Source organism: Phaethon aethereus (assembly GCF_964289735.1).
Source record: "Phaethon aethereus genome assembly, chromosome: 21".
Taxonomy (NCBI): Eukaryota; Metazoa; Chordata; class Aves; order Phaethontiformes; family Phaethontidae; genus Phaethon; species Phaethon aethereus.
The window spans coordinates 6,575,156-6,594,807 of NC_138597.1; the positions used below are offsets into that span (position 1 = coordinate 6,575,156).

General features: G+C 47.5%; 2 protein-coding genes across 2 annotated transcripts in view; one reads left to right on the forward strand and one right to left on the reverse strand.

Annotated features, from left to right (window-relative positions):
* The window catches only part of ACAP3 (ArfGAP with coiled-coil, ankyrin repeat and PH domains 3), a gene marked incomplete at its 5' end in the record, with an annotated part of 90,891 nt that extends 75,765 nt beyond the window's left edge, over window positions 1–15,126 (reverse strand). The window contains one exon of the mRNA XM_082009466.1: window positions 15,080–15,126. Coding sequence (XP_081865592.1) covers window positions 15,080–15,126 — 47 coding nt within the window. The remainder of the gene's footprint in view (window positions 1–15,079) is intronic.
* A 2,991-nt stretch (window positions 15,127–18,117) lies between these two features.
* Window positions 18,118–19,652, forward strand: part of PUSL1 (pseudouridine synthase like 1) — a gene marked incomplete at its 5' end in the record, with an annotated part of 30,028 nt that continues 28,493 nt past the window's right edge. Inside the window, 2 exons of the mRNA XM_082009273.1 lie at window positions 18,118–18,176; window positions 19,394–19,451. Coding sequence (XP_081865399.1) covers window positions 18,118–18,176; window positions 19,394–19,451 — 117 coding nt within the window. The remainder of the gene's footprint in view (window positions 18,177–19,393; window positions 19,452–19,652) is intronic.

Below are 19,652 nucleotides of genomic sequence, written 5' to 3' on the forward strand. Positions count from 1 at the left end.
TTAAAGATTAAATCCTTCCTTAGCTCTTTTAATGCACTCCTTTTGTAATGTATCTCATGATAACAGGTCTCCCCCCAGCTCCTCTTTTGTAACCCACAGCCAAATGTCCAAAGAGACAATAGCACCTTGAGCATCTGGATCTCTCACCATCCAACCCTAACTGATCTGCAGATCATGATGTATATATAAAGCAGAGAGGAAATACTATAAAGGCGGCAGTTTACTTTTCACTAGGAGGGAAATTCTGACAGAAGTTGCAGCAAACTGTTTCCTGCTTCAGCCTATAGTACTTGAGCAGCTTCTCAAATCTTGAGAGAAAAGGGAAGCAGCCCAGTAACGTCATAGTACATTAATCTTCCAATACTGCTATTTCAGTGTGTGTGGAAAGGAAAATCTCATTAGAAAACTGACTTGGTGAAGCTAGGTAGATCAGGTCATGAAATAGTATTGAACTAGACTGCTTCCTAGGGTAGCGTCTCTCCTCTACACAGCTCTTTCGGTGGTTTCAGATCAGCAATATGCATCTGTCTGTGCAAACTATGGTAAAACCAGTAAGGAACATCGACCTCTCGGGGTTCTACAGTCTGACTGACAGTAAATCAGACAGCTGACTTTAAAAAGGCACTACCCAAAAGGCAAAGAGGGTTCTCCGCTTGCCAGAGCAGTCAGGACTACCTATTTCTTGTTGAACGTTGTTCTTGTCCCCTTCAGTTCACTGAAAGCCTTTTGTCAGCTAAAATGCTGAGCTGAGCACCTCAAAGTGATGGATTCTCCATGCAGACCATTTCACAGGCCAGCCATGTGAACTAATGCTGATGAATTGGCAAAGCAACTGACAAAGATCATCTGGTAACTACCACACAGCAACTTCCATCTTTAGCTCATCAGAGCATAGCACTATTTCTACTGATAGCTAGTAATTTTTCTGGTTATCAGACTGAACGGATCTCTACCTTCCTCTCCGTTCTGAGTATCTGTTTTGCAGAAGAATGACACAACTGCCAGATTTAACCTGTCTGGTTCAATGTGCAGTAGATCTTAGCACCACATCTCTGATATGCTTTGAGAAAAGTCCAGGAAGAGATATAGTTCTCTGCAGCTGAAATCTTCATGGACAACTGCACTCCTGCAGTTCGCTACTCTCCAGGCCTCTCCAAGCCCCACACTGCGCAGTTCAGTTCCTGGAATGTCACTCAGAAGAAGGATGCAAGAGAGGGCTCTGAATTCTGGAGAAGAAAATATCATCCAGGGACTCATCATGAGCAACCTAAATGAGGCAGCAGACACCACAACACACCTGTCAGTCCAACTGCACTGTGCAAGCAGAAGATGACTTCTGCTGAACCAAATTTCTGGCTCTTCCTTTGGGCTGACCTGGGCCTGCTGTGTCTCCCACAGAGAGAGGTAACTTGCCTTATTTGACACTCTTGAGCTAGTTCATCCATCTGAGCAGTTCCACAAGCGTGACTCCAGTGACACACATACCCAGAAACAGGCATGACAATGACCAAACATTCTCCACCCTCAAGACTTCATCAGGTGGGTCATTTGCACATTTGCATGAGTGATACTTTTTCTTTCCTACACACTTTGATCCAGCTTGTTAAGTGACTTTAGAGCAGAGATTGCCTATCTGCTCATCAGAAAGCATTTCCCTTCCTGGGTTCGCAAGGACTGAGCTTTTGCAGTGGCAATATGGAAACTGCACAGCAAAGACTGAATACAGGAATATTCTTTTCTGAGATGAAGAAAGATACATTATGTGGGCATGTGACCTCTCATGACATTTGTTTGCTTTCTTTTACAAGAAAAATGGATTTATCAAAAAAACTTGTATCAAACAGTTCTGTCTTCTCCTCAAGTGAACTCAGCAGCATCCGTTTACCAACAGGGCTGGAGAAGTTCCAGCAGACTTTGTTGAGACTTCCCCTAGTCCATAGTTTAGCTCAATCCACCCTCCCCCAGCAGGGATCTCTTTCAGCACTAAATGCTCCTTGTTTCTTTTTCTTATCCCTCCCCTGGGCCTTGGCTCAGAACTGGAGCTCCCAAACCTCTATGCTCCCTTTGTCTCTGTCTGAAAGGCTTTTCCTGTGTCGTGTCCTGCCAAACACAGCAAAGGTCTTGCCCTCTCTGGCAGCAGAAGGGCTGAAAGTGCTGACTGACCTGGGGGCAATAAGGGAAGGTCCTGCCCTTTCCTTTGCCCTGGGAGAGTTGGGTGTCGCTTGCACTCTCCTGGAGGTGCCAAATGTTTTTTGCTGTGTTCCAGTGCCACAAAACAACTGTTTTTTTCCTGCGGAGTACTGATACCAGTAAGTAACACAACCCTTTCCTAAAGGGGTAAGAGTTTATGGTTGTGCTGCTTCAGCTGGTGCTGCATGAAAGCTTGATGGGGGAAATAGGAGTAAGTCTCCTAGACACTACTCATCCCTTGCTTTTATTTATTACTCTCAAGGGTTGTGTATGGTCCCATTTTTCTAGCTCTGACTTCCTCTTACACCTCTCCAGAGGGAACAGAACTGTTGTGATGTGGCTGGGGTTGGGGAATTAATTCTCATGTAAAGGATTAGTGTCTCAAACATCAAGCTTTAGAAAAGGACATTCTTTTGAGTGCGGCTCGTAAGACTTTCACCAGCTACAGATTGCTTATCTGCTCTCTGTGGCCATATGATGGACTGTCACATCCCTTTGAGCTAGTAAATCATACTTGCAGGATGAACCTTACTGTCCTGCTGCATACCTGAAGTTGTCTTGGATCCTGCTCTGGAGATAGGATGGTTAGGCTCATGTACAAGGAGGAAATTCCCAAGCTCACACAAAAAGCCAAAATGTTGGGGGTAGAGGGAATCACTGGTCAGGAAACAGGGACCAGTGCTGCTTGGAGTAAAAGTTAATACGTCCTCTGTACTGAATGGTGTGGCTCAGGCAAGGGAGAACAAAGTTGGCGTTGGAGTAACTGTGTCTCAGCAGCAGAGAAAGAATTTAAGCACAAAGTCAAGGGTCAGAACAACAGGGTTCAGCCTCCATACTGAAAATTCATCTAGAAACCTCCACTTCTTGATTTCTAGGCATCTCACACATCTCATCTCAACCCACACAGTTCAGAATTGCAGGCAATAGGGAAGTATGGAGTACTAAACTATGAATAATTGTGGTGAACACAAGCAAAGATTAAAGTCTATGAGGCTAGATGCTGTAGCATTTCGACTTCCGAGAGAAGCCTCTTCCCATCTGATCAATATATATTTCAGCTTGGAGTTTTCCAGTGTCTCAGTCCTGTTTACTAGTTTGGCATTGTTTTATGCATTATCTCTGAATTCAGATGAGTCAGTGGTACATCAGGAGCTTGAGTTATTCCAAACTCCTAAACTCAATCTGACAGAACTGGTTTTATTAGTCTTTGAACACTTAAGGCAGGTGTCTTTCTATATATGTCAGCTTGCTGCCTTCTCTTCCTCCAGTCTTCAGGTAGGCTGTTCTCTGCAAATTGGAGAGCACCATCTGAAGTGCCAGCCTCCAGATGGTGCAAGAAAGAAAAGCAGGGAAGTGTGTGGGAAAAGTATGTGGGAATTGTGGGGAAGGGGAAGGGGAAGGGGAGGGGGGAGGGGGGAGGGGAGGGGAGGGGAAGGAAGGGGAAGGAAGGGGAAGGAAGGGGAAGGAAGGGAAGGGGAAGGAAGGGGAAGGAAGGGAAGGGAAGGGAAGGGAAGGGAAGGGAAGGGAAGGGAAGGAAGGGAAGGGAAGGGAAGGGAAGGGAAGGGAAGGGAAGGGAAGGGAAGGGAAGGGAAGGGAAGGGAAGGGAAGGGAAGGGAAGGGAAGGGAAGGGAAGGGAAGGGAAGGGAAGGGAAGGGAAGGGAAGGGAAGGGAAGGGAAGGGAAGGGAAGGGAAGGGAAGGGAAGGGAAGGGAAGGGAAGGGAAGGGAAGGGAAGGGAAGGGAAGGGAAGGGAAGGGAAGGGAAGGGAAGGGAAGGGAAGGGAAGGGAAGGGAAGGGAAGGGAAGGGGCCTCCTGCTATGTCACTGCTATCACAGTGGCTGTTTCCTACATCCTGGGGCGAGGTCACAGTGCGGGGACAAATCCACACTTCCTGCCAAAAACTGGGTTTATCAGAGAGAACAAAGGGGTGATATTCTGAAAAGAAACTGAGCTGTAGGAAACAGCATTGTCTGACTGAGCTAGAATGGAGCAGAAACAACTGACATGCTTAAATAGCCATTCCTCAAAACAGTTACGGAGATTTCAGCATTACCCCAACATTGCAAATGTAGCAGGACGATGCTGATGTTTAAGATGGTATTCTTCCCAAGTGCATGGGCATAAAATGGCCTCAAGGCAAGCCACAAGTGTGTATACTTGCATAAACTAACTTTTCTTTGTTGTAGGAGTACAGATAAACCTCCTTTAGCTGTTCCCTATATCCATGGAGGTATTTTACTGTAGCAATATATGCGGACCATGCCTGTAAAATCTATACACGTAGTATATTGTATTTTCAGCCCAGTGGTCAGAGATTTAGCAGAGAAAACCATGTCAGTCTCCTCTATGTACTGTTAAATAAAGACTGGCACAGATGCTTGGATGCTGAGAAAGGACTACAAGCTATATGTCTGTATCTCTACGCATCTGAATGCATGCCATACAGCTAAATTTTATTCCCTTATAATATCCTTAAATATTCCCTTAAAATATCCTCTTACCTTATCAACAGGCAGATGCATCCAACCCTTGGAAACACTGCATGTGCACATATGCATTTACACACATGTTCACACATGCCGTTTCTATTAGCAGTAGCATTTAATAAAGAGTATGGAAATTATTAAGCCCTGCTCTAGGGTGATGAAGCAGACTGGGTATGCAGAGAACGGATTATCTCACTCTCTGATATTATATAATCTGTTTAGACTGTGCCACTTTATGCTTATTTAAGGAATGAATGAGCACTTCACCCTGGGATGTGCCACCCATGAGTTCTGACATCATCCCTTTAATCCACTGTAATGAATATACTGCTTTGCTTTTTAGCTATTCCCTCCTTATATCCAGTAAAAGTTCTGTACTAGAACGATTACTTTCAGAGACCATGCACATGCGTGTGTTATTCCACAGTTAACCATATCAGAGCAACAGAATGTTCTCCGTCTCCCTTAAGAAGAGACTTGGCACATAAGCAAAGTAAACTTCTCCTGCAGATAAGGTGAAGCAAGACAAGAAAGTTAACGTGTGTGGGCACACTCTGCTGTGAATGTACCCCATTGTATTTGGTTAACCATGTATTCAGTGCATTGGTATTGGCTGTTGAGAACACATACAATCTTTCCATTATTTTTTTCTGGTGCTTCCTTCCTTCCTATAAATCAAAGTCTCTGCACTGACTTCCCTTCTTTACAAAATGAGAGGCCAGAGGAGACAGCAACATGCAAAAATAAAAAGATCTGTAGATGCACTGCTTTAAAACAAACCATCTCCAGTAAGCAAAACATGTACCCCACCAAGTGAACAGAATAGAACATTTTGCCAGGAGTTTGTGTAGGGGCAATTATCTTGCCTCATTTTCTTCTTTTGGGAGCAGTAGCTCAGAGAAGTGATCAGCTCCTGCAGGAACATGTGTGGCTTACTCACTACTACTTCGACCCGTGTTGGTATTGTCTCACCTGGTTTGTCAGGGCAGATACATGCATGCCTAGGCTCTGTTCATATGCACAGGACTGGTGGCATATGCCAGTTTCCTCACCACCAAGCATGCATAGGAAGAAACACATAAAGATTCTTCTCTAAGCCATCTAGAGAAATAGTCTCCAGCATAACCTGTCCTCTCTTCTAACCTGTTGCAACCAAATCTGTTGTTTTCCCTTCTAGCAGCTCACACAGCAACGGGCAGAACATTAAGCATGATGCTTTTCCCTTGCTGGTACACGGCCACGACGGGTGTTGTGACTGCAGTTGTGGGCAGCTCCTTCTGGGCTGAGGGCCAGTCTGGCGGCAGCTAGGCATGGATGCAGTGGAGTTGCAGGAAATCAGCCTCCACCCTCCTTGCAGTCCACGGGAATAACTCTTCATTACCCTAGTTCTGCCCCTTGTTCTATAGAGCCCTACAGAGAGCAAGGCTGGCAGCTTACATTCCAGCGGCTGTGGACGGGGGAGTAGAGACGCACTTCACCTCCATGCAGCCTGGAAGATACACACATCTCCTGGGGGCTGCAGTTTTAAGCCATGTAGTCCATCCCCTTGGCCTGGGACTGGGGCATACAGCTCCCCAGCGCTCCAACATACTCCACGTGGGGAATTCTGCAGCTCAAATTCCTTATCTTGCCTGTTCCAAGATCTTAACAGAGCAGGCTCTGCAGTGCCTCAGAGAAGATAAAGCAGCAATGAGAAAGCTACCGGCAGGTAAAAATCTCACCCTTCCATACTGGCCACGATGCCTGCTTCCCCCTCTCCCTCCAAGTCTGCAATTGCTGGTCAAAGAACAAATTCTGCTCTTGTTTCCCTTTCCTTTCCCCACAGGAAAAGTTAGCTCGGCATCATGTCAGCACGGAGCCAAATCTGCTTTCTTTTTTTTTCACTTTCTTTCCTCCACCTCATTTTTAAAGCAAGCTTTACATTAGACAGGAACCATATTAATTATGGGAAGAGCTAACAATCTGTGTGTGTAACAAACACTTGTGAAATCAGTCAGGAATGACTGCAAATGTCTGAAATCAGAATACAGCCCTGATGTAGAGGAGAACTGCAAGCAAACAAGCAAGTAAGCACTCTTGGCTCCAAGGAAACATTCTGTCCTGTCCTCAAAATTCAACCTAGCTTGGATTGCAGGTCTGTTTCTAGGGCTCTTTTCCTTATCCCAGATAAGCAAACTAACAAAGCTAGTAGTAGCCTGTTTTTTTTAAGCAAAGCCAGTGCTTAAGAAGCCATAAAAACTCACGCTTCCACTGGCCTTCCTTCTACAAAAAAAATTAATACTGTCAGTGAAATGTCATCGTGTTATGAAACCAGGTTTTAAAGGGACCATCGCCATTTCAGAAAAGCTTGGGATTCCAAAGTTCTTGTGCCCGATTTTCATTCCTCCCTCCCATCCCAGCTCTTCCATGGCCCCTTGAGAACAGAGCGGTTTAGGACACTGAAGAGTCAAGGCTTTATGAGGTTAGCAGCTTCAGGCAGCTTTTAGGTGCAGGAATCAACATAAACTTATTTTGCAATGGCTACAGGAAACTGCTAGGTGGTGGGGAAACCGGCTCTCCCACCAGCCCCACGTACCTGAGCAGGGGCTCGGCGTGGGTGGGTGACCTGACAAACTGTGCGAGACAGTATGGACGCAGCGTAGAGACAGCTGCATCCAGACCCAAAGTCACTCTTGTAGCTCTGATTACGAGTCTCAGCCTTCACCCTGTTCCTAACCTCAAGTAATCCAGCACACACACTTTCCATCCTGAGTTCATGTTACCCTGTTAAGCCCTAATACCAAACTGAAATATGCCTCCTTATATCCACTACGTGACTTGAATAGGGTCTCTCAACTCACTGTACCTGTGTTAGTAACCCCAGGATATGTGCCCTACAAATCAGAAAATACTGTTTAACTAGAAAAAGGGACTTGCAAGATCTGTCAGCATATATTTAACTAACTCATGAGTTGTAGCGGAATATACAGCGCCCTGATCTGTGCATTAGCAGATGAGACAGTGCTTTATTCCTTATCCAGTGATTATAGGTGAAAGCCGAACTGCCCTACTGATAGCGCAAAACTTTGGAAAAGCACCCAGATGAATAGAGGCTATGTCACCGGTAACAGTGATAACGTGCAAGCTCCCATCTCAGGCTGTCTTGCACAGGGAGGCCAGCCAGGGAAAGCTGCCAGACACACAGTCCAAGCTCCCCCAGGCAAAGGATCCTCCACCATGCTGTTGCATCCCTTCTCCCTGACCAGACTGAAGAGTAGCCTTCATGATGCCACTGAGACAAAAAAAAACCAGGCTGACTCCAGGAGTCTGCATTGCCTTCCTGTCTCTGGGAGGCATAACAAAGTGAAGGTAAATGGACGGCTTCTCTCACACACGCTGGGAGAGGTCCCTGGAGTGTGCAGCAGCAGTACGTTGCCCTCCTTTCTAGCCCTCCTCCCCTTGGAGCCCAGTGCTGGAATGCCATACTTTCCTACCCAAAGGGATCACCAGAAATGAATGATTAATCAATCAGTGCTGATGGCATCACGTTACTGAAGGTGCTTTGTCATCACAAACATTATTTCCAGGCTCTTGATTCAGATACACAGCGTTGCCCTTCCATCCTGTCCCTCTCCCTAAGCTAAGGCAAATGAAACAGAGGGGCTGTTGAACTTAATAAAAGGGACTTTCCTCATTAGCACAACCACTGAGTGCCAACGCAAGCAGTAGCTCTCAGCCCTGGGACTCCCCACTCTCCACTCTAGCTAGCAGAGAGCCTGGGTTCCCTTCAGATGAAGACTCAACACCATTGTTTCCCACCACCTCCACGAAACTGGCTTTGTGGCACCCTTCCAAGTTCCCAAGCTCCAGCAGTGTGAGTGACAACAGACCCTGACTTATCCCTAAAATGCAAAGCTTGCTGGCTTTGCAGTAACACACATTTCAACAGGAGCCTGTCTAGAGTCCTCATGAATGAGGCTACGCCAAATAATGTTCCACTGAACTCTTATTCTACGTGCTCACTTGGCCACACTGCAGTCCTTCGAGGACCAGGGTTGGGATCCAGACATGCTGCATGGTGCCAAGACAACCAGCAAAGCACAATTATCAAGAAATGTGGCACTCTCCAAGGAGGAATGGATAACTCCCACAGATAATTTCAATAGCGCAGATAAGCTAGCATCAGCATCTCTCCGCCGCATTACCTCTGGGTCTAATTACCCTCGTCCACCACAGGGTTATTGCTCTTTTGTTTTTATTCCTTCTACCAAGCTTTGTCATCTAACTTCCACCCCCCTTACATTCTTTACTACAGCTAGAAAACTAGCAAGTAGCAAAACCCTGATCTTGGCTTTCTCAGTGGCTTTCGGCCATCCCAATAGGACAAGGCCTACAGTTCCTTGTGGTGTTGCCCTCTGGAAGGCTTTGAGGAAAAGTCCAGACACACACACTTAGCATGTGACAGCCAGAGTTTTACACTTTGCAAAACTTCTCCTGCAAAATCATCCAGGTTGAACAGCTTTCTCCTTACACTTATCTCATGGCAACCAGGAGAGCCATGGAGAGAGAAAAATGTCAGAAGACTATCACTGACAAAAGAGATTATTTTCATCTTTGTGTAGCCACATATATCCCAGACAGCAGAAAAGACAACAGAGGAACAGCTACTGAAAATTAAAGCAAGCAACTTCCAACTCAGAAAATTATCTCCTAGACAACTAGAAACCTTTCAAGGTTTGCAGATGTTCTTACAAAGTACATACTATTACACAGCAAGGTGTGTTACAGGAGCATTATTCCAGTAACAAAGTCAATCATCAAATTATGAAATATCAAAATGTCCCTCCATGTGCCACACCATGAAACTTATGAGCTATAGCTCCCATGAGCGGCCTCAGAGATTGTATTTCAGAGTTTATTATCATCCACTGCAAGCTCACAGCTTCTAAGTCCGGGCAGTTTTATCTTGGGGAAGAAAAATCCTTTTCTGATTTGAAGAGTTGGAATGGATCAGTGGAGTTTTAGCTTCAGAACCTTAGCTCTTTGGGATACCCTGCTTACACAGTTCACAATTCAAAGTTACTAAGGAAACTGCTTGCCAAATATTTGGCATAAAATACCATTTATGAAGCCAAGCCAGAGATCTCGTCAGTTGTCACACAGTCAGTTCTCTCATACCAGGGGATTTTCCCTAACTCCACATTGAATAAATACCTTCAGATCTGCCCACAGTAATGCAGGCTGAAGGACTGCAGCTTTTGCCTAAGTACTTCAGGATTCACATGGTAGTTTTGATGACAGGGAACCTCAGATTAAGGGACTTCTGCTCCCATATATTTCTGTGATACCCCTATGGAGGAAAAAAAACTGTGTCACGCAAGGGTCCTGCCGTGATCTGCTGTGAATGTGATTCACCCGACACAAGAGCAGCTGAAGTGTAATGCAGCCTCCATTGCAAAGGAGGCCGCTTTGGGTGAAGCTGTCACAACTACAGTGTGGGTATGGCACATCAGGTACCAACCGCCACAAATACGCATCTGGGGGGAGAAGCCAACCTAATAGATTAGGGATGGACCCCACCATAAACCATGCCCCAGGACAACCCTGTAAAGGCCTGTAAAGGCCAGACTTGGTCCTGTATTACTGACTTGGGGTCACTTTAAAGCGGTGCTGAAAAAGGGAGGCTGGAAGCCAGGAGAGGAAACAAAGCCTCACTGATTTTGGAAAGCACCACACTGATCTATGGATATTTAGGGGCTGGATGGACAGGATGGACAGCTGTAACTGGGAGAGGATCCAATGGCCGGTACTGTGAGAGGAAGTAACTATATGGTGACATCTTTGCTTTGGCATTCCCCTTTACATGCTTCAGACTCTTTGACTTTAGAAGTGCAATGATAAGGAAATAAGAAATAGAATAAATAGATAAAGACAGGTATTACGATTGATATAGATAATATCATGCTGTTTTTGTGATAATATCTTCTCTCTCGTGCCACTAAACCAGCAAGTGATGCCAACTGTACTCATTAGTCTCTGAGTCAAAAAGCAGCTCTCTATGTAGGCGTATCTTCAAGCAACTGCAATCAGTATCAAGGATTTTACTTACATAAGAAGCCTTGTGTAACAAAAAACAATTTCAAATCAATGCATGTGCTCTTTTTGTTAAATTGATTTAGTTAAACAGATGAAAATTCTTTGTCCATTCTGGTTATAATTTAAATTTGCTTTTAAGTAACTTAGGCTAATAAGTTTGGCTCACCTCAAAGTGCATATCAGTGGCATGCAGCATCAATTGACAGAAATCACACAGAAGCCACTGAAGTTTTTTTCTGCAGAGGCCTTCACTAACACACATTCACACAACATGGATGCATTAAAGCTGGTTATGCTAGTTTTAAACTTGTCTAATTCAATCTGTTATCAGACTTAGCAAGATCAGTTTGAGTAAGGGTTTTAATTCTTCCCATTCTGTTTGAAACGCCCCAGTAAGAGTTAGAAAATATTTTCTAAATGTACTTGTTTTTCCACCTTCTTTTCCTCTGGCAAATGACAATATTTTTTCTTGCATCTTTCATGGAGCTAGAATTACAAGCCTGCATTTTTCTCTGCCTAATGAGAGCTGCAGTAACATGCAGGCAGTGCTGCACACTGCTAGAACAAACATCTCTGCCTGTGTCCCTGTGTCACTGCCTGATGACAGCGCTGCCCCAGGTTGTCCTGTGAGTTTCTGAACTACTGCATTACAGCCAGCCAAGAGGCCGCAAGGCATGGGGGAGGTGAAGATCTGGGCACCCCTCAGATCTGGGCACGTACATGGTCTTGTGTAGCCTATACCTCAATTGCAGGTCTCCCTCTCCTGCTAAGCAGCACAGAGGTCCCTCGGTGGCCTGGGGTGGCCTGGGGCTTGGATGTCTATGCGGGGATGCTGTTAGCTGTCTGTTCCCTTAGGTCACGGTAGCTGTAAGGGCTCCTGGTGAGAAGATTCCAGCACTGAGTCGTGCTACAGTCAGAGGACAGCACCTCCTGGCTCACCCCACCGACCCGCTCTGCAGTGGGTATCCCTGACCTCACAACAAGTCTGATTAATAAGGTTAGTTAATAGCAACAACAACTACAATAGCAACGTCAGTTAAGGAAATAACCACTTATTTCCCTCCCTTGTGGGAATTACCACAGAGACGTTTGGGGTTTTCTGTGACCCACAGAGTGCTACAGCCAGATCCAACCGCTGCGATTTTTTCCCATTCTTCCCTTGCCCTCCTGATTGTTCCTAGAGTGCATTTACACCCAGAATGAGTAACGATATCCGTACCCATCCGTTAAGTACCAAGAGAGTCTTCCCTGAGCGAGGAGGGAATAAAGGTAAGCCTTGGGAGCTGACAGCATGCCCAAGGATTTCCATTTTGCAAGAATGAGCCAAATTTACTCAGCTAGCACTGTCGCTTAACAGATCCGCAAGGGTAAGGGCAGCAACAGGTTCTCTTTGTATCGCTCCAGACCACTGGCTTCCGTCACTGAGAGGAACAAGGCAGAAACATGTTCCTAGATTTCCCAGACTACTGCTAGTTAAACCGAAGGTTCTGCATGTCAGGGAGATGAAAGCCACAATATCTATTTGGGTTGCATTCAAATGCACGAGAACTGGTCTTTCAAGGTAATTACACTTGTTTACTGGAATTGAATATACATGTCTCTACAAGGTACCTTGCAGAAATAAGGCTTATCTACTAATCAAAAGATCTATACATATTCAAGTAACGAAATCTTTTTAAAAAGTTTCCTATAAAGTAGGAAGCAGTGATGGATTGAGCGTATATTGAGTATCAATTTGGAGTGTTTTGACATGTAGTTGGATTTGATTGCTAAAGTAGACTAGTTTGGTAGCCTTATTATGGGATGTTTAATACAGTGTGTGTTTATGCCTGTGCATTATATTTTTTTTTTCTCCCTGTGTATAACAAACAGAAGACAATTTGATTATCTCAAATGCTCACTGTTGAGGGGAATAAACCAATTGTAAAACATGGCACAACCCTTCACTGGGAAGTGCAAAGGGGCTCTGTGCAGCAGTGGGTGCCAGCAGGAGAGGGAGGGTGATTCCTAGCTAAGGGACTGGTATGGGAAATCTGGATTAAATTTTTGCCTCTTCCACAGATGTGTCCTATGGCAAGGGACTTTCCCTATTGCTGTCTCAGTCTCTGTTGAGAAAGTGGATTATATGCTACCTTCTCTCATCTCATTTTATCTATATCTTTGTATGTAGTTTAGTTTGTATGGTGTTTTACTTTTTTTATCGTTTGTAAGATTTTAGGGACATATTAGTAAAGCATCTCTGCCATTCACTATGGAAGAAGTCCTGTCCCTTACAGGCATCTAAGGATTCTCCTGTATTACAAACAAATTATTGCAATGGAAGAACTAATTAAAGAGTTGAGAGGAAGAAATGTACACAAGGAGGCTAAAATCTGTACTCTTTGAGAAAGTCTGAAGAATTCTATTTTGTTCTTTTTTTTTTTTTTTTTGCCACAGGCCTGCTAATGTCAGTGTTTTCTCACTGTTCGAGGTGTTTGTGGTTTACATATTCCCCTGCTACATATATTTCAGCCCTCCTGACATATACAGGCTTATTTCTCTAATCTCTTCTTCTCCCTGTAACAGGCAGACTGTGTCTGGCCATTTGGGAAATAGTTCATAATTCCATGCTTAAATAACTGGCTTTTGATAAAGGTCCAACACAGTGCTCTGAGAACTGTTTTGTTTTTATGGATGGAGCAGGCAGAGCAGAATGATGTTGCCTGCATACTAAGAAACTTGGCCTGAAGCCCACACACACCAAAGGCAAAATAAATAAATAAACATATCAATCAATCTTGACGTCACCAGGAAAAGGGTCACTGCCATGTGGAACGAGACATCTGGACAGTGAAGTCACTGCTCTGGAAGGATGCCACTGAACAGTTCACATGCTCTCCAGCACAATAGGATAAAATGACAGTCAAAAAAGAAAAAGGGGGACCGGATAAATTCTAATTGATGCTAAGTGAGCAGAGGTTTTAAAGAAGGAGCTTCATACCTTCTGAAAATTTGTCCATGCACCTAACTTTTTCCTGATTAAAAACTCCTATGATTCCAACCAAGCACACAAATAAGACCAGCCTGTCGTCTCACGTGACACTGTCCATTACACTGTCGGAACCAGCTTTGGAACAAGAAAGAGCAGGATCTTACAACGCAACTAAAATGAAAACCTGTGGAGGAGGACCCTTTCCACAGCCCTACATATTCCCTTACGCAGGGATAAAGAGGATGCACTTGCCCAGGTATTTGCATTACCTGCAGCTGTACACGACCACAGCACATACATACACAAAATGAAAACTGTTCAGAGTAGCCACAGCAACAGACCACTGTAGCCTTTCATATGAATCTTGCATGCCAAGAAATTATTTTTAAATGCACTTAAAGGAAAACGCAAACTGTTCTATTTAATAAACAAAAAGGCTTTGAGAAGGAGCAACAAGAAATGTCTGCAGGGAAGGAAAGACCCCTTGATAACACTTTCCTCTGTACACACAGACATCCAACTTGCTTCTGCAGGCTATTGTCTCCCATCCAGGCACAGTACTGAAAGCAGCACGAGATTGTTAGCTATGGAAGCTCTGATCTTCCCCTTATAGCATCAGGACATCCTAGCCCATCCGGACACCTCACCAGGATGCTCCTGGCACAATGGAGCATCTGTACCCAGAATGTGGAGGCTCCTCTCCAGCCTGGGCATTTCTGAGACGGCCTGATTTAAACGCAGCACAGCCAAGACGGAGTCTTTGTTGTCATGGCCCGGATTCCTTCAAGACCGCTAAAAGAATCCAGTCGCCGAGAGACGGGAATGTGATTGCATGGAAAATGACTGTATTGCTTAGCACTGGCTCTTCGGGCGGCTTACATCAGCACTGTCCAGCTGATCCCCATCGGGCGATGCCGCTGTGCCCTGTCACGAACGGGATCCGGCGGAGTCTGCTGGGTGCTACAATTAGTAATTTTTCCTCTGCAAAGCGTCCGAACCGAGCGCGGCAACCAGGCTTGGAGGCGGGATGCGGTGCGCAGCGGGCAACGCCTGCAGGCCGGCGGCATCGCCCGCGGCCGGCGGCGAGCGCGGGGCCGACACCCCCTCCGGCCACGGTCCCAACCCCAGCGGGCCGGCTCCCCACTTCCCTCGGCGCCAGCGGCCGCCTCGGCCCACCGCTGCCCGGGCGCGGCCCGGCGGAGCGCGCAGCGGGCAGGGCCCCTGCCCGTCCCCCCGCGCCCCGGCGTACCGCGGCCCCCCGCCGCCTAACGCGATTAGCGGAGCGGAGCGCCCCGCGCCTCCGCGGCTCCGCCGCAGGGGCTGCGGGGCCGGGCGGCGGGGGGACGCCGCGCCGCTTACCGGAACCGGGGCGAGTCCTTGATGCACTCCTCGAACTCCACCGTCATCCTGCCGGCTCAGCCCGCGGCGCGCTCAGCGGAGGAAGCGCATCGCCCGCCGGCCGCCGAGGACGCGCGGGCGAGCGCCCGCCCCCCGCGCCCGCCGCACACGCGCCCGCTGCCGCGGCGGGGGTGAGCACGCCCGCCGCCCGCCGCCGCCGCCCCGCGGCGCGAAGGGCCGGGCTGGCCCGGGCCCAGCGCGGGGCCGCCCGCGGGCAGGGGCGGAGGGCAGGGCCGCTGCGCCGCCGGGCCGCCGCCGAGTCGCCGAGCGAGCGGGCGGCGGCGCCGCGGTCCGTGCCCTCGCAGGCTGCCTGGCGGCTCCGGTAGGCTGGGGAACGCCGCGCCCGGCCCCTCTCCCCGCCTGTGCCTTCTCCTCTCTGCTCTTAGGTGAGGATGGGCTCTCAGAGGACACTCATGGCACTGTTTGAAGCCCGTGTTTCTGGGCTGAGCTGGCTGTGACAGTGGCCACCGCCTCGTACACCAATTCACGCTAATTGTGTGGTTGAGCGATTAGCTGGAGGCGCGGCCGGTCATTTGCACGTAGGACTGCCACCGGGGTGTGTGCGCTGTGGAAAAAAAATCGAACTGTCCAGGATGCACAGTGCGATTCTATACCGGCAGTGTCAAAAGGACTTGTTATCAATCCTGGTACTACTTACTCTAGTTTTTAATTTTCTCCACGCCGTGGGTTTGCTGCTGCCACCAGCCATGCAGTAAATCTGCAGTAACTCCTCTGAAGCCAATGTAATTGCCCAAGGAAGGAAGACATCCAGGCTTGTGGGTCCAGCTGAACAGACCACGTTTGCTGCAGGACATAGCAATGTAATGTGGCATGGAAAAATGAGGCTAATTGCAATGGGCTTAGTTCTGATCCTGCACCCATCAAGCACCACAGACAGAACAACAGTATCAGCCATAGCATTCACTGCAAGTTTTATATGAATTTAAGACCAAGAGAAGGGCCTGAAGTGTAAATCTCCACATTTTAAGAAAATGCATCCTGCGTAATACGGACCTAAACTAAAACCAAGAGTCAGGCGAACACTAGGGCCAGGGGCATGTGAATCCGTGACACAATGTCATGATGAAGCCTTACCTCAGCCATGGACAGAACCGTGATGAAATGAGATGAAGTAAGATGTTCAATGCCATTTCCGTACACAAACTGCAGCTAAGATTCACCTCTAGGCCAGGCTCACATTTCCATTTGAGTTCCCAGACCTGCTTGATTTGTCAGCCACAGTCAAGAGTAGCTCTGTGTGAGCAAAAATCTGACTTATTTAACACAGTTATCAGATGCTGGAGGGTTGCAGGAAAAGGAATTAGCCCCACCGAGTCCCTTGGTCCAGAAGGTTTCATAAAGGTAAAATCACTACAATTTTTATTTTCTTTGGTTCTTCTGATATAGATGAAAGTGTGTGGATGTTTCTGCCTGAGTGTGTATGCACAAGTTCAGGGATTAGAAATTACCATCCTCTTTAAAGCTGAGATTCAACAGTTTCATTATAATAGAGTCTGGATGCCATTGTGCGAGTTGAAAGCTGGTTGGATTTTTCCATTCAAAACAGATCTCAGATTTGTATGAGGCAGCCAGGGATTTTTCTGTTGTTCTCCCATTTTGCTGATGAGTTGGGTGATTGTTTCTGATGGTTTTAGGCTATATATTGTACATACAGATATTTCAGTTCAGTATTTTAGATGATTAATAAAGATTTTAAAATACAGAACAGAGTCATGAAGAACATCTGCAGCCTTTGTTTATTACCACTATCTTAGCCTATTTTGTCCCTGTAGCTGTTATTTATCCTCAGCAAGTGGTAGCCTGCACACATCTTTTCGTAGGCAGGCTGAAATAGATGAATGCAGGCTCGCCTGAAATGCCTGTGCTGTTTTTTTGCGGGGACTTTGGCCGTTGGCAGTCATGAGCAGTTTCACATGGGGTAAGTTCACTGTAGGTGGGGAACATCAGCGCCGTTGAGTCAACAACCCGAAGCTCACAAGTAACCCTAGTGCAGGAGAGTGCGGAAGGCCACTCACCAGAGCAAGTGCCATTGCCTTGCGCTGCACACTTCTGGCCACATAAACCATTCTTTCTGTGGGAGTTACATTCCTGCTCTGGCGCTTTAAGTCTTAATTATTTGACATGCATATCTGACTCAGGGGGCAACTGAAGCCCCCTGAGCAGTGCGAGCCATAGCCCAAGGGATCAATTCCCATCAGAAATTGACAAAAAAGGCCAGTAATTCCAGGTCGGGTGGTTTCTAACGGCAAACTGTGAAGGTAACAAAGCCACTTGCCAAAAGACGGCTGCCTGCAGTAGAACTTCAAGAGCTGAAGAGCAGCCGAGAAGATGAAGCACAGGATTTGGGAGAGGTTCGTTCCCTCAGAACCACTGGCTGGGTCACCTTCCATCAGCCACTCGGTTTCCCTCCAGGCAAAAGGAAAACCTCCGAGACCAGGGTGAGGTGTCACAGGGACAGGAGAGCCGAAGTGCTGAGCCACGGGACTGCTCTCCCCGGCCAAAAGGCGTCCTGGCAGGCAACTACCTGGGCCCGGGCCGCAGGCAGCGGCCCAGGAGCCCCGCGCAGGGCTGCCGCCGCCCAGCTGAACATCTGCCGTTCGCCTCACCCCGGGCCCGGGCCGCTGCCTGCCCGGCGCCCTGAGGCCCTGCCGGCGAGCGGAGCCAGGCCCCGGCGGCCTCGGAACTGCGCATCGCCACAGCCACCACGGGCCGCCGCTGCGCCGCCCCAGCAGGCCCCGGCACTTCGCGGCGGCGGCGGCGGAAGCGGCGGTGCTGGGCGGGCCGCCGGGGGGAAGGCGGCCGAGGGAAGGGGGGGCGGCGCGGCGCGGCCCGGCCTGGCCCGGCCCTGCTCTGCGCCGTGCAGAGCGGTGGCAAGGTCGCCGGCCCTGCCCCTGTGCCCCGCCGGCGCCTCACGCCGCCAGGAGTGAGCGGGGGTCTCCGCCGCGCCGGACCTAGAGCCAGGGCCGTAGGCAGCAAAGATGATTTCTCCCCCAACCCGATACCTAGTGTTCTTTCAGTACTTTGGCACTAAATATAGGTAGGTGCCTCAGCTGCCTCGTCAGCCACGTGCGGTGCAAGTAAACTAGCGCCTGTTGCGGCCCGGGGGGGGGGTTAGCCATGGGTGGTGGTGGGAGGGCTAGAAGGAGGTGACTGAGGAAGGGATGGATGAGTGCAGTGTTTTTGGTGAGGGATAACTCCATTGCTGAGTAGGTGAGAGCGGACAGGGAGCTGGACTCTGCTTTCTGTTGTGGCGTATAAGTGTTAGGAAGGGGATGGTTTGGGCAGGAATTGCATAAAATAGGCAAAGAGAAAACATCAAAGGACAGAGAACGTGCCAAACTTGTGATCTCAGGCTTTGCGCGGGTGGGGGGCAGTTACTGTATTTCCTGGAGTGATGGTGGTGGTTTGTTGGGCGCCCGGTGGTGTGGCCGGTTCTCAGTGGTTCAGATAGCTGCGCTGATCAAGAGATGCAGATGAAGTGATCTGTGGGCCACGCTCCCTGCAGTAGGATAGCTCAGGTCGGGTTTCCCCAGGCCTTAAACATCCCACATGTGTAGCTGTGCTTGTTTACATTAAAAAAAAAAAAAATATGTGTGGGAGAACTTGTGCAGCTCCCACTCATGGAATTGTGCCTATCTTCACGAGGATTTTATAGAATAATACCATCATATGCCAAAACCCACAATTTTTTTGCAGTACATGGGCTGTGTCACTGTGGGTGCTGACCTAAATTACTCCAAGTGGTTACAGGTGTGTTGGATTTAGCCTCAGGATGTATCTCTTTGCACTTCAGCTTTTGGGATGGCTGTGACTTCTGTAGTAGAGAAGGAAGCTCATCACAAACTGTCTTCACAGTCTTTTAGTCCCTTTATGACATCCACAGGGCCTGCAAGAAAGGGAGCTGCAACTGGCAACCAGCTCCTGGCCCTGAAATGGTTTTATCTGCAAACTCTTTTCTAGTGTAGTTTGTCTGCCTTAACCTTCCCAACACGTTGGCCTCTATCTGAAGGACTAGTCTGGAGAGTAACATTGGAAGGATGATTTTTATTTCCAGCCTCCTTCCTTGCAAGTAACTGCTGCATCTGTTTTCCTGTCCACTCATCAAAGTGTTTGTAAGTTCTGTAAAAAGATGTAGGTCACTTAATATCAAACAGCTTGATGACTTCTAAACTTCTAAATTTGTTGGTGGACTCAGTGTCAAGTCCTTGGGTCTTGACACATATCATTAACTATTTTATTTGTTTTGCTCTGCAGTGGAGTTATGGAGACTGCGAATGATCAGTCAATGGTTGGAGTCCAGAATTATTTGGAGGTAGGTCCTTGCTAATCCTGTTGTTGTTAAAATGAAACCTCTAGGGTCACATTGTTGAGCTACAGATATTATCAAGGATAAATATTATTTTTAAATTTACACTCAATAAAAGACACTTGTATAGTGCTAAGCACTATAATATTAAAAAAAAATCAAAGTGCTGTAGAAATTATGTCTATACAGGTGGGAGAAATAGGCCAG